This window comes from Sabethes cyaneus, chromosome 3 (genome assembly GCF_943734655.1).
Source record: "Sabethes cyaneus chromosome 3, idSabCyanKW18_F2, whole genome shotgun sequence".
Classification (NCBI taxonomy): Eukaryota; Metazoa; Arthropoda; class Insecta; order Diptera; family Culicidae; genus Sabethes; species Sabethes cyaneus.
The window spans coordinates 88,094,446-88,109,450 of NC_071355.1; the positions used below are offsets into that span (position 1 = coordinate 88,094,446).

The 15,005-nt window shown below is 40.2% G+C and overlaps 1 protein-coding gene across 1 annotated transcript; it reads left to right on the plus strand.

Annotated features, from left to right (window-relative positions):
* The first annotated feature begins 4,259 nt into the window (after window positions 1-4,259).
* Window positions 4,260-6,899, plus strand: LOC128741983 (T-complex protein 1 subunit eta). Its single transcript, XM_053838137.1, has 5 exons — window positions 4,260-4,360; window positions 4,747-4,845; window positions 4,905-6,021; window positions 6,183-6,371; window positions 6,473-6,899. The coding sequence occupies exons 1-5, from the start codon at window positions 4,358-4,360 to the stop codon at window positions 6,691-6,693; spliced, it is 1,629 nt and encodes a 542-aa protein (XP_053694112.1). The 5' UTR covers window positions 4,260-4,357; the 3' UTR covers window positions 6,694-6,899.
* Window positions 6,900-15,005: the final 8,106 nt, after the last annotated feature.

The window sequence follows — 15,005 nt, forward strand, 5'->3', positions numbered from 1 at the left end:
TATATTATTTTGCTCTTCGCTTCTGCTCGGGATAGCAGGAAATATGGCACATACGCAAAAATTTCTGTTTTATTTGCATGAGAGTCCTCCTACCACAGGGGTGAGGGGTCTCAAACCATCATAAAATAAATTATTGCCTCCAAAAACCCCTACATGTCAAATTTTGTTAAACTTGCTTGATTAGTTCTCCAGTTATGAGGAAATTTTTATTTCATTTCTATTGGGTCCCCCCTTCTTAAAGAAGACAAAGGTCCTAATTTACCATAGAAAAAATTCCTGCCTTAAAAAACTCCCACATGCCAAATTTGGTTCCATTTGCCTAATTAGTTCTCGAGTTATGAGGAAATTTGCATTCTATGTGTATAGTAGCCCCCCTCCTCTTAGAAGGAGAAGGGGTCTCAGTACCCCATAGAAAAAATTCTTACCTTCGGAAACTCCCACATGCCAAATTTGGTTCCTTTTGCTTGACTCGAGAAGAGTTGTGAGGAAATTCGTATTTCATTTGCATGCGAGTCCCCCTCCTCAGGCTTCATTTTGCTCATCTTGGCCATACAGAGGCAGAGCAATCTGCTTCTCACAACGATCAAGTTGCTTTTGTGTTCTGTTCAACCGTTTTCTCTCCCTCCGAACGATGCTTGAATACTGTTTTCTCTTACGACTATGGCAAGCCGTATTAAAAGCCATCATACTTATGGCGGACGTGTTCGTAATATTTGAACAGCATTTTTGACATTTCCCTAATACATCGCACGTTTGCTTTCCGCGCGTTCACGGTAAAACTAAAGGAATGTACGGAAAGAAAACGTGCGATGTACTAGGGAAATGTCAAAAATGCTGCTCAAATATGACGAACGCCGTCCGCCATTATGGCTCGTAAAAAGCTGGATACAAGTAAATTTATAGCATTGCTAAATTTATTTATGCTTTGCGTAGCGCGAAGACTGCACTAGGTGATGCTAGTGTTTTTTTCCAAGTTTTAGGCGTCCCAAGGAACAAAACGGCAGCACCTAAACAAGCAGGTGTGGAATAAGAGTTGTGTGGAAGCATTCGGTGCTGAATAAGCGAATATGCTGAATTGTCTGTTGTTTAAACGTCATATCCTAATTTTTTCTAGCTTCTAATCAACATCTATACGTTGTTACATAAGTGCGGAATAAGAGTCGAATAAAGGTTATGCAAACGTATCAGCAGTACGGCTAAGAGCAGGTGTGGTATACTGGTCGCTTAAAGGCTACCATGAAAATGCATGTCGAACAGACGTTGTGCAAACGTGTCAGTCAAGAGCAATTGTGGAGTAAAAGTGGAATAAGAGTGGAATGAGCATTGCGCAAACGTATCAGCAGCATTACGGAGATCAAGTGTGGAATAATAGTGGAATACGCGTGGAATGAGCGTTGCGCAAACGTATCAGCAGCATTGCTGAGAGCAAGTGCAGAATAAAAGTGGAATAATAGTGGAATAAATGTTGTACAAACGAATTTGCAGCATTGCCGAGAGCAAGTGTGGAATAACAGTGGAATAAATGTTGCGCAGCATTTCTGCGAGAAGGTGGGGAATAAAAGTGGAATAAGTGTGGAAAGAGTGTTGCGCAAACGTATCAGCAGCATTGCTGAGAGTGAGTGTGGAATAAGAGTGGAATGAAAGTTGCCCAAACGCATCAGCTGCATTGCTAAGAGGAATTGTAGAATATGTGTCGAATAATCGTCGTACAAACGTATCAGTAGCACCACCAAGAGCAGGTGTGGAATAAAAGGTGCTTGATGGCAGCCAATAACACTTGAATGACACTTTATACTTTATACACTTTATAATTTATACTTTAAATTTATATTAGGTACACTTTATTTTTATTCTATTTTTTTTTTTTTTTTTTGATATATTAAGAATAGAAAACATTTGCATAACCACTTTTAGCCGCCGCAAATCTTTGCTGGTCGTGGCAATCCTTTTATTTGTTGTTGTCTGTACGGTGTGTATCTTTTCCCTCGGCGTGTCGTTATCCCTCGTCGTACCGATAAATTTAACAAACTTATCCAAAGACAACCAGCTCTGCTTGCCGCTTTGCGAGTTACTCACAATGGATTTGCTCAGCGAGATGAATTTCATCGGGCTGAAACCGTCAGAATTGTTATGCTCGGGTGGCATAGTGGCGATACCACCACTGCGAATCACTTCTGCTGTTAACTAATAACTGCTGCTGCTAACTAATCACATCACTAAATGAACAATCGCTAGCCGAACATTCTGGATTTCTCACCGTCGTCAATATTCAAGAGAAAAAAGTCCTCTGCGTTGTGACTGTGTTATGTTGCTGGTAATGCTGGTGGTACAAGCGAAACGCTTTATTTTAGTAGAAATAGTTTATTAAATGTTTAACATGTGCGGAATAAATACTTCTAAAGTAAGCTTGTACAGCAGATGCCAAACATGATTTAAGAAACTACTCTTCAGCGCTTAAATGCATTTTAACCAATTTTTGTTCCACGCTTGACAAACTTAAGCTGGTAAATCTACATCGGCTAAAAACTCGGCGCCTATCATATGTCAGATTATCTCAGATGTGTTCGTTGACGACTTCCGACCGACAGGATGTAAGTTCGAATCCGGGTGAATGAAAAAGTATATGGCAGGCCTAATGAATTTTGAGTCAACCAGTGATTTCCTACTAAAGTCTCTTATTAAATTAGAATATATGAATACAAAAATGACCATGAAAATAACGAAACCCACAAAATAAAATAAAAATACTTCCTGCATATTTTTTTTCTTTTTGCTTGTCTAAATGTTGAACTGCTGTGGAATAAACGTAGCTTCAGTGTCATCAGCAGAAGTTTAATAAACATATCTACACGTACTGAATAAACGTTTTACTATACGTTACATAACAGTCATATAAACGCATCTTTCACGCTCATATTCAGCACTGTGCTGTTTAAATTCTCCAAAACCAACTGTATAAGCATTGAACAGAGGTGTTTAGACATACTTGAAAAGCAGCTATACAGCATGTGCTGAATAAAAGCTGTCGGTTAAACGTTTAATAAGCAATAATTGTTCCTTGGGGTGTCATTGAAACGATGTTTTGTTAGAAAATTTGTTCGAAGTGTTACGTCTGTTAGTCTGTGGTATAACCGTATAACTCGATGTGAAGAAGTAGTGGTGCGCACCTGTACGTGAAATAGCAATTCTAGTGGACTTTTTAAGAAATCAAAGAATTTATTTGTTTATTAGCCTCTTTAGATGAATAAAAGCTTCAATCGACAAGTAGTTGGCGCCGCGGTAAAAATGATGATATTTTTATTTCAAGCTGTCAAAACACATAGAAAACTAAAATCATCAGAAGCGAATTTTAATTTTTTTTAAAAAATACGCGCTTTGGAATCAATCGAATGTTTTGGTTGGGTTAGAAAATAACATATATACTTACTATAATTTTTATTTGCCTGCATTTTATTTAAAACTATTAAAATTTTATTACATAATAAATACTAAACAATAAGGATATTGATTAAGCATGCATCGGATGAAATATTGTTATAATTTTGTTTAAAACCATTAAAATTACATTAAACAATTAAGTAGAACACTTTCATGAATATATCTGGATCTAAATTTTTCGGTCCCGCTCCTATCCAGCTTTTTACGAGCCATAATGGCGGACGTGTTCGTAATATTTAAACAGCATTTTTAACATTTCCCTAATACATCGCATGGTTTCTTTCCGTATACATTCCTTTAGTTTTACCATGAACGACCGGAAAGAAAACGTGGGGGGGGGGTGTAAGGAAGGATTGTAACTAGGTGGTGGGGGCTCGTAAAAATGGCGTTTTTGGCGTTACGTAATATTTGAACGGCTCCTTATAGAATTTATCGAGAATGTGACATTAAAAATACTTTCTAGCAACCCTGCTTCAAATTGTTTGTCACATCATGCTGTCACTTTCTCACATGGGTACCAGATTTTCAGATTAACCGCAAACTTTTAAATTAATAGAATGGACGTGAGTGGTAATTTCAGAACTTTGAAAATTTTCTCTGATGTATTTTGCTCAAGTTTCTTCAGATTCGGAGTTTCTTTTAAATTTGGACAGATTTTAGTGAAGCTCTTCAAGAAAACACGTATTTTACAATAATTATCTCGCAGGAGATGCTGGAGATTACATCGGGTTTTAAGCGTTTTAAGTTTCTTAATCTGTTAAAAAAACTCTGGCCTCACTGCATTTTACCACATTCATCAAATTCACGTTCACAGTCGGTCTTTTTTCTCCGCATGTGTTGCTGATTTTCGTTTCGAAATTGCGTAAAAACGTGATCATTTCGTGAAAAAGCAGTGCTTTATTGTAAAAAAAAACTAAGAATGGTATGATACACTCGTTGTTTTTTAAGTACTGTAGTGCGGCGATAATTATATTCCAAAATATACTGAAAATTAGGCCTACTTTTTTGCGACGAGAAAACATGCTGTTCTTGCTAGCTTGTGTAAAAAAAATGGTTGGGGCTTGACAAATGAAATGCGTTAGATGTGGTTTTCGTATATTCTAGAAAAATGTTAGATATGGAATATTTATGTTTTTATGGGTTTGGCTTTTAATTCATGTTGGAAAACCAAGTGTTTTTCATTTTATTCATTCGTACTACTGGGATGCTTCGAATACAATATGAATCATCCCATACGCTTACATACTATCTTCAAAATATACATATATACCTATATTTTTGTTTTATATTATTTTTTGTTTTTTACAGCAACCGCAAATAGTATTATTGAAGGAGGGTACTGATACTTCTCAAGGAAAACCTCAACTTATTTCCAATATTAACGCTTGTCAGTCAATTGTAGATGCGGTAAGTAATTGTAAAGAGTTGTCCATTATAAATTTTACGCAATCTACTTGTTTACTTAGGTGCGTACCACGCTTGGCCCAAGGGGCATGGACAAGTTGATTGTGGATAACAATGGCAAAGCTACAATCTCCAACGATGGTGCTACTATAATGAAACTATTGGATATTGTGCACCCGGCCGCGAGAACATTGGTAGATATAGCGAAATCGCAGGATGCCGAAGTTGGAGATGGAACTACCAGCGTAGTTCTATTGGCTGGTGAATTCCTCAAGCAATTGAAACCCTACGTTGAAGAAGGAGTACATCCTAGAATTGTTATCAAAGCTGTACGAAAGGCTCTTAGTTTGTGTGTTGCTAGAATTAACGAACTGGCATTCAAAATCGAAAAGAGCGACGACGAAAAGCATCGCGCTCTGCTAGAAAAATGTGCAGCTACCGCAATGAATTCGAAATTGATTCACCAGCAAAAAGATTTCTTCTCTAAAATGGTTGTCGACGCTGTTACCACTTTGGACTCTTTACTTCCACTTAATATGATCGGTATAAAAAAAGTCAACGGTGGTGCTTTGGAGGATTCTTTACTTGTTGATGGGGTAGCTTTCAAGAAAACATTTTCTTATGCCGGTTTCGAGATGCAACCTAAATCTTACGACAATGTAAAGATTGCTCTTTTGAACATTGAGTTGGAACTGAAAGCCGAACGTGACAATGCTGAAGTTCGCGTTGATAATGTGAAAGAATACCAAAAAGTTGTCGATGCAGAATGGCAGATTCTGTATGATAAACTGGAGAAAATTCATAAATCGGGAGCCCAAGTTGTCCTCTCTAAACTTCCGATCGGTGATGTAGCGACACAATACTTTGCAGATCGTGATATGTTCTGTGCTGGGCGTGTTCAGGAAGAAGATCTGAAACGTACTCTCAAGGCTTGCGGAGGCGCTGTTATGACAACGGTACAGGATATTGGCGATAACGTTCTGGGAAAGTGTGCTCATTTCGAAGAACGACAGGTTGGAGGAGAACGGTTTAACATTTTCCAGGGCTGCCCTAATGCGAAAACGTGCACGCTGATCTTGCGTGGAGGTGCTGAGCAGTTCTTGGAAGAAACGGAACGCTCATTGCATGATGCAATTATGATTGTGAGACGCACGATACGAAACGATTCGGTTGTTGCTGGTGAGTATTTTTGCATACTGAGATTTATCACGAGAGTAAAATGTGTCTGAATTTGTACTTTGTTTAAGAATTGTTTAAGAAATTACAATTATTTTAATACTTTGGTTTACTTTTATTGTATATATATATATTAATCATCGTCTTATCGTCTGTTTTTTAAGGTGGTGGTGCTATCGAGATGGAACTATCCAAAATGCTGCGTGACTATTCTCGTACCATTGCTGGCAAAGAGCAGCTACTCATTGGAGCAATTGCAAAAGCTCTAGAAGTAATACCTCGTCAGCTTTGCGATAATGCTGGGTTCGATGCCACCAATATTCTCAATAAACTGCGCCAGAAACATGCCCAAGGTAAAATACTGTCGGTCTTTTTACGAGATTCTAGCGCTGCTTTGTATATTTCTTTATTTTTCATCTAAATAATCGTGTTACAATTATTCAATTTCAATCAGGCTGTCAGTGGTACGGTGTCGATATTCTTAAGGAACACATTGCCGACAACTTTGAAGCGTTTGTTTGGGAACCATCAGTGATTAAAATCAACGCTCTGACAGCGGCTTGCGAAGCAACCTGCATGATTCTGTCTGTGGATGAGACTATTAAGAGCCCCAAATCCGCTGGAGGAGATATGCCACAGGCTCCAATGGGTCGTGGAATGGGCCGTCCGTTCTAAGTATATACATTCGTTTTGAATCTAATATCTATCACTAAAGAAAATTTTAAAAATTAATCATCGCGTCACAAGTTTCGAATTGCCGTTCGATAAGATACTAACTCCGCCTAACTGACATAATCATCCTTTACGTTACTTATGAAAACCGCTTATAATTTAAAATAATGCCACAAACGAAATTAAACTATTGAATTAAGTTCGTATGTGCAAAGTATTTCACAACTGATTTTTTTTATCCGATAACCATAAAATGACAATTTTACTGTCATGTCTATTAAACAGACTTTCTTTAACTTTCACGGTTTATATAAAAGTTAGCTCAGCAGATAATAGGCACTCGTATCGTTACAAGTGTTTCGGAATCGGACTTTTACCAAGTAGCATTATAAGTTCGCTCGAAACTAGCGACGGCAAACATTCAGTAGTTGAGTACATTGCAAGCCACGCGCGCCTGCTGGATGCTTTGATCTTCGAAAATGGATTGGTCGCGGGCCTAGATGAAGAAGCTCCGACTCAAATGACTAATTTGACGGAGAATGCCAGCAAGTGAGGGAGAGAAAAAAAGAACTAGGAAAGCTCTCAAAGTTTTGATACGAGGGATAACTTGGGCAAGTAATAACTAGCGCGGAATTAGGTGACTATTATGCTGATGAAGAAAAGCACCAGAAGGAAAGAGATCGAAGAATTGGTCAAGGCTAATAACATGCGCAAGTTATATGAGAAGATAAACCAATCTTTTGAGGGAAATATATCGAAACCTAATTAATTTACTGTGACATTGCGCTGGTTAACCCCGCCTACAAGCCGCTCTCCCAGATCTTCAACCTTTCCGACGGATCGGTTTGTCGAACGAAAGTGGGTAATATTCTCTATTCCACCTTTTCGATATAAGTCGAACGAAATTAGGATCCATCGGAATGCAAAATGAGGGTGCTTGTTACGTCGTTTATCCCAGTAGCAATGGAACTTGTAAGACTATGCCGGGCGGGCTTTATGGGACTCGTACTACTACGAATAAAATTTTCACACTCCGACAAATCTTTCAGGAATGTCGAGAGGGAAACGTGTATAACCGATATTGGACGAATATGGATTTTGAAACAAATTGACGCCGACTTGATACTCCCCACGATAAAACTGAACCTTGTCGTGGTGTAGGGCTTTTTAACTAATCAGTAAATGAACAGCGGTCACGTTTACTTCTGAATGTGGGTATATATCAAAATACTTTTGTGATTTCAAGTGGGACTCGGGGTAAAAATTTACCAAATGTGATTGTTGCGTTGTTCAGAAAGTGCTTTTATTCCGTTTAAGAATAAGGCCAGTATGGGGATCTCTAACAATAGATGAAGTTTTCTGGGATTCATCCCTGTTTATAACAACTGTCACAAATATCTCCGAAAAATGTCGGATTGATTCAGTTGGTCGGGGGCTTAGGGTTAGTAAGGGGATGTAAGCGGGATACCAGATCCGATTGGATGCCGAAGGACCACTCTGTAATGATTACGGGTAATAGCACTTCTTAGGTAGCAGATGGGAAAATTAGGTCAATTCGTGTCGCGTGTTCAAGTTTCGGCTAGGCGGTGCTGCTAGATAGAGTAGGATTTTTGCACTGGCCCCGTGGCTGTCCTGAGCTCTGATGGCTGCCCGCGGGCTCTGTCTATGGGAAGGGGTCGAGTCTTAAAGAGATGTTTAAGCCCAGAGCTTTACAGCACTTTGGTCTCGGCGGGCGAGTCTCCATATTTTGAAGCTTCTGTCGACTACCGCGAACGTCCAGCTTGTGTTGCGCTCAATTTACTTTGTATCGTGGGAATGCATTGTGAATGCTAAGGGGATGAAAGATTAAATTTGCCCTGATAAGTTGATCCGAGTTGCTCCGAAATTTGTCTTATCTATTGGTTCATTTGTGGTTGTTTGTGTTGGAAAACTAAAAGCGGGCGCGCGGTTGAAGACCAGTGTCAGGCGGGGCTGACGAATTCTCCACTTCTTCACTATACCACATATTGCAACTCGAGTGGTACAAAAAGTCCAAAGCACATTTACAAATTCGATCTATTATTTTTCTTCTCATCATCATCATTATCATCATCATCGTCATCATCATCATTATCATCATCATCGTCATCATCATCATTATATTTAAAATATGACATTCCGGCCTTTGGCAGAGAGATCTTAGAGTCAGTTCGTGGAGTCCGCGCAGGGCCGAAACGCCTCCGCCTGCGGGTATAGGCGTGACGGCTATGCTTGGGGCTCTACCTGTGTTTTAGTGGGCGCCAGTGCCTGTCTCGTCAGGTAGAATTGATGTTTGAGGTCTCCCTGACACTTTGTTGACAACACAAAAGGGCCCAGCGCAGAGTTTTATACGCTATTAAGCGACCAGTTGGATAACCCGAAAAAAAGGAAAAAAAGGAAAAATTGACGCCGACTTGATACTGTAACCACGTTTACCGTATTCGAAAGAAAAATATTGCGGACTGTTCCTGGCATAGAACAAACGGAAAGCACAGAGTGACGCATGTGCCGGGCGACAGTATGGCGCAGTCTGTTCTCTTCAAGGACGCTACCCATATCGATATTGGGAAGAGCGCTCAATGTGTGTGATAGCTTAACCAGATCAAAAGTGATTTGCGAGTGTCGAGACGAGTTGAGGAATTGACGGCGTATAGCATCTCTGGGACCATGTGACATATGGCCACGATCTGTAGTAATTATGAAAATAGCGAAGAATCTTAGAGGAAAGGATTGGGTCAGCCGGGATCTTATGGTTAGTAAGGGAATGTAACCGAGATACCAGATCCGGATTGGATGCCGAAAGAGCATTCTACAATGATTACGAGCAATGATGGAGGTACTAAGTGGATGGGACAATTAAGTCAATTCTAATACTATATTATCATTAAATTTAAATTATATTAATATTTCTAGCGGTCGGTTTTTGGGGTTTGGCGATGGATTCCCGTGATAAATACTGTATACTAGGTCTTTGGATTCGAGAGTTGGGATGTGGATGCCACTCTACGGTTTAAAGTTTCTGTCACCTACCGCGAACGCCCAGGTCGTTCTGCGCTCAATTTACTTTGTAGACCTATCTGGGGACAGTGCATAAATGCCAGAAGGATGAAAGATGAAATTTGTTTCATGTTCTTGATAAGTTGATAACCACTGATGGTCCGAGATTTGTCTTCCTGTTGGTTCAGTTGTGATTATTTGTGTTGGAAAATTGATGGCGGATGCGCGGTTGAGGACAACCGGTGTTAGGCGGGGCGTATCGCCTATGCCTGGGGCTCTACCTGTTGTTTTAGTGGGCGACATTGTTCGTCTCGTCAGGCAGAACTGGTGCTTGAGGTCTCCCTGATACTCTGATGATGACAACACGAATTGCTCAGTGTCCTCTTTAAATGAGAAATTTTCAACTTTGTTCTCGGCAGCTGCTGGAGATTGCAGTAGAGATAAGAGTGAAACAAAAACAGTCGTGTGAAGAAACAGTGGCATGTTGCATGTTGCCACATACATCATTCGCTAGTGGAAAATGCATGAAGTATTCCACCACGCACACATATAAAGATTTTTTGACATCAGCTGAGGCCCTCACTGAGGCTCTTTGCAGTAGGAATAATATCAAAAACATCAAATATCAAACTTCCGGATCCTCTCCACCACTCTTCGCTCCCCTCTCACTCCTACATCCTACGATCCGCAGCTAATGTCATTCTCGTTAGTGACGAAACCGCAAATTACTTCATTGATGTATTCAAAGTGTTAACACTTTGTCGCAGCAGGAGACACGATAGAAGTTAACCTCGGAGTACCTACAAACGACAACAGCGTTCCGGCTCCCGATCTCGAAGAGATTCGGCGAGAAATCGGTCTGCTGAAGAATAATAGAGCCACCGGAAAGGACCGACTCCCGGCAGAACTCTCCGACAAATCCTCCAGAAATGTCGAGAGTACAATGTGCCCACGCTTCATATTTTCGTGGATTTCAGAGCAGCATTCGATACGGTTGAACGCGAACAGCTATGGCAGATAATGCGCGAGCACGGTTTCCGGACAAACTGACACGGCTGATCAAAGCTACTCTGGAGGAAGCAATTCCTTCTCTGAAAAGCGGAGAACTTTTTTTTTTGCAGTGTTTTGCTCTGTCCTCGAATAAGTTACAGTTTGGATTCTTCTTTCTTTTTCTACCGGTGTGCTACTGAATGCATGCTCTCAAGGTCTCGGAGCAAATCGTTTTATTCCATATGCCTGTCCGATAATCTCTTTGGGATACGGAGCAAATGCATCGTTTGTTTGACAAACCCTACAAGCGCCATTTGACATGAGACAATTTGAGATGAGACAATGAGTTTTTCACATGAGACAATTTGACATGAGACAATGAGTTTTTCACAGTTTTGAATCCTCGGGGATTCCTACATCTTGTCTCAAATTCTGGTTGTGGTTGAAAATATTTCGTGAAAATCAGTTTTTTGCTTTTTCCCTACAAATGTGTCAAAAGCGCATGTGGGATTTCTCAAACAAACGATTCAAATAGTCTCCTGTTTCCAGTGTTTTTTTACGAGTAGGGAAATCTGCTATCAGACACCTGGGACGACAACACAGGTAATGTAGGGTTGGTCAGATGCTGACCCACTAAAACCATACTCGAGTCTCCAATAGGTGTCATACCCGCTAAGTCATGTGAAACTGAAAGGTGTGAGACGATAGGTAGGGGAATGTCCCCGGTTATGAAACAGGTTTTGTTTTTTGGACATAGCTTTTGATCGGATCATCCAATTTTAAATCTTTTTGAAGCACTGGAAAGTTTAAACGTATACCTATCTTTTTGCCAAAGGAAGTACATATATGGGTTTTGTTTAAAACACAAAAGTTATAGCAAAATTTCCAAACATGGTTTTTTGTGGCTAAAAGAAAAGTATCTCCGGTTGTGAAACACCTCGGGAAATCTTTAGAAAAGAAAGGAAAATATAGAAATATCGAAGAAAAATCAAAAATTAAAATCATTTATTTATGTAAAATACTAAAAATACAAAATCATTAATCAATTTCTTCGTTTAATCATCTAAATCTGAATGCATGTAAAAAAGCGGGCAATCATATTGGCACATTTCAAATGTACTGGTCTGTTACATGTGTTACAAGGAATTGAGTTTTTGCTAAACCTAAATGAATCCTGGTGCCATAAAAACTAATTATGCCCCAATTGAAGTAATGTACGATCATTGAAGTATAAAATAATTGATTTTCTAGATGTTTCACAACCGGGGAACTCAACTGTTTCATAACCGGAGCGGTGGCCATATTGCAAAAAAAATATACCGTGGATGCACCATATTTGACGCGGGTCCAAAGTTGACGCACTTTTCAGAAATTTTCTATAATAACTTATCTTGACTATTAATATTTCGCAAAAGTGTACCTTTGATACTTTGTTTACACTTATGAAACGCATTCATGCCATAAAAAGCTTTTGATTGGTCATTTATAATTGTAAATAAAAAATAAACAGAAAGGGTGCTTGTCAAATGCGCCATTTTTTTCCTACCTTAGCACAAACGCTAAAGAAACACTCAACTATGTTTTATATTTTTTTACGCGTAAAAGTGCTTTTTTGTTCTAATATCTTCGAAAACTGTTAAAACTTAAGTATTATTAATATATTGTACACGTTATTCGAACTGTAAAAGCTTTTTAGCTTATTTCTGGACAAAAATGTTTTGCGTCAAATTAGGCTCTTAGTGTTCCTTATTATTTACAGAGTAAGATATAAAAAGTATGTCATCTTTTCCGACACTAAATATCTCGTAAGTCACCAAGAAAGATATTGGTTCAACAGTTTACCGTCTCATTAGGTGTTACAGAGGCCACAGTTCGTCGGAAAAAGCTGCAGAAAACACTTTCCCAGGGCAAACAGCGTTGGAGAGGAGGTCCTATAAACTGTAAATGACTTGTTTTGCTTATGAGTAAAATCAAGTTCCCCAAACGGGTAGGGCAATCAAAAATATTGGTTTAGGTTAAATTAGGACACTTTTTTCGTTTGTCTGACCAATCCAATCCCGCAGTTACTGCAGTTTCCGGTAAGTGGCTAATTTAGTTTTTCCTGCGACACCCTGAATCTGTCATTCAAAACAGCTGTCATTCAAAACAATGTACAACTGTTTTAGGAAAGTCATTTCCAGAATTTTCATTGTTAAACACAAATTATGTCAGATTTTTGAATAGCCTGGTTGTGTTTGCAATATAAACATATCGGCTGTGGGCTGTCCCAATTCTCCCAACGTTTTCGCAAAAACTGGGGTGAAATATATCCACACAAATAACGAAAACCTTGTGCAACTATTTAAAATAATGCGCAGTTATCTAAAATACAAAATACATCGTCGTTTTTGTTAAATTATACTAATTTTTCAAGTGCGTCGAATAAGGAACATTTCGCGTCAAATAAGGCACGTTGCAAAATTCATGCGTCAATTTAGGAACCCCGAGCGTCTCACAAAACCTTGACAAAATATAAAGAATTCAATGCATATTTACTGTTTGTTTATTTTGTACATATTCTTTGCTAGTCTAACTATTACTGTGCAAAACCTTGACTTTATTGGCCAAACCGTCATTTTGTAATTAATGTTTAAAATTGAAAATTTCTTAACCGCGTCAAATTTGGTGCTTCCACGGTATTATAATTTTTGAGTCATTTATTTCACCTAAAATTTGTCTGTGTGATGAAATAGAGGGCCAGAACTTAGCTTATATGCCTTTACCTGAGCTTTTTCATTCCATTTGGTGACCAAAATAATCAATTGCAAAACATGCGAAAAAACATTTTTGGGTGTTTTTTCAAACACTTTTCCTACAAAGCATTGTAAATGTTGAAGTTTGACCGTTGTTTGCTCAAAAGTTATATTACTATGAGACTAGACGTTAGTAGTAACTTGACTGCACTAGGATAATAAAAACGTTAAAAATTACGGGTGTTTCACAACCGGGGCCGTTTCACAACAGGGGACAATCCCCTACTTTCCAGCTTACCTAGATAGCTTTTGGTTCCTAACGCCGATGACCATACCAGCCCGCCATACCTAGGTATGGACTGGACCACATTGGCTAATAGCCTTCGTTTGTTGCCATATACCGCAGAGCTATTAGACATACGAGACAATGCCGGAATAGCTGTGGAAGCCTTCTTGCAAGCATAGTCGACGTGGCTCCCGAACTTGAGCTTGTCGTCGACCATGACTCCCAGGAGTTTTAAGGACTGATCTTTGCTTGCAGCACCGACTTGCGGTTGTTCTCCACGATAACCTTCGCGACACCGGCACTTGGATGTTCCGAAGTGAGTTGGCTATGGAGTCCCAACTAGCGCTATTAAACGCATTTGTCACGTCGAGCGTGACAACGGCGCAATAGCGGATACCCGTCCTCTTGCGCTGGATTGCCACCTCGCCTGTCTTAGTGACAGACAAGATGGCATCTACCGTAGATTTGCCTTTTCGGAAGCCGAATTGGTTCCTTGACAGACCGTTTGTACCCTTCGTGTACTGTACGAGTCTATTAAAGACAACCCTCTCCAGCACCTTGCCGGCAGTATCGAGCAGACAGATCGGTCTATATGACGAGGGACACCCGGAGGGTTTCTCGGCTTCGGCAATAGGACCAGGTTCCGTCGCTTCCATCTTACCGGGAAGTGGCTATTTTCCATCTACTCATTACTGCCCTGAATATTTCGGGAGCCTCTAAAATTGTCGCTTTAATGGCCATATTCGGGATTCCGTCTGGCCCCGGTGCCTTGCTCTTTAGGAATTTAGCGATCTCAATGAGTTCCTCGTTCGTAACCGTCGCTTTCTCCCCGACCTCTAAACCGCCCTCGCCCACGTTACTTTGGATGTTCGGCATGGAAGCCGACCATCTTACGCTATGATCTGAGATACTGGAGATCCGCCGTGGGACGACTCAGTGGCCTGAGGCGAGGGCTTTGGCTCGTGGCAAGGAAAGAGACCCTCGATAACCCGCTCCAGCATCTCTGGTGATCACTCTACGGGCGCCATCTTGCCCTTGGTCTTTGCCATTATGACCCTGTAGGCATCACCCCACCCCCACAGGTTCGCATTGGCACTAGCACATAACCTTTCAACGCAGGCTCGTTTACTAGTATTTATAACACCCTTAAGCGCTGCGCGTGCAGCAACAGGTGCTACTCGACATTCAGCCCTGTCTTCGTCCGAACGAGCTCTTTGCATAATTCTCTTCGCACGAAAGCACGCTCCGCAGAGTTCCGCAATTTCATCTGCCCACCAGTAAGCCGTTGTGTC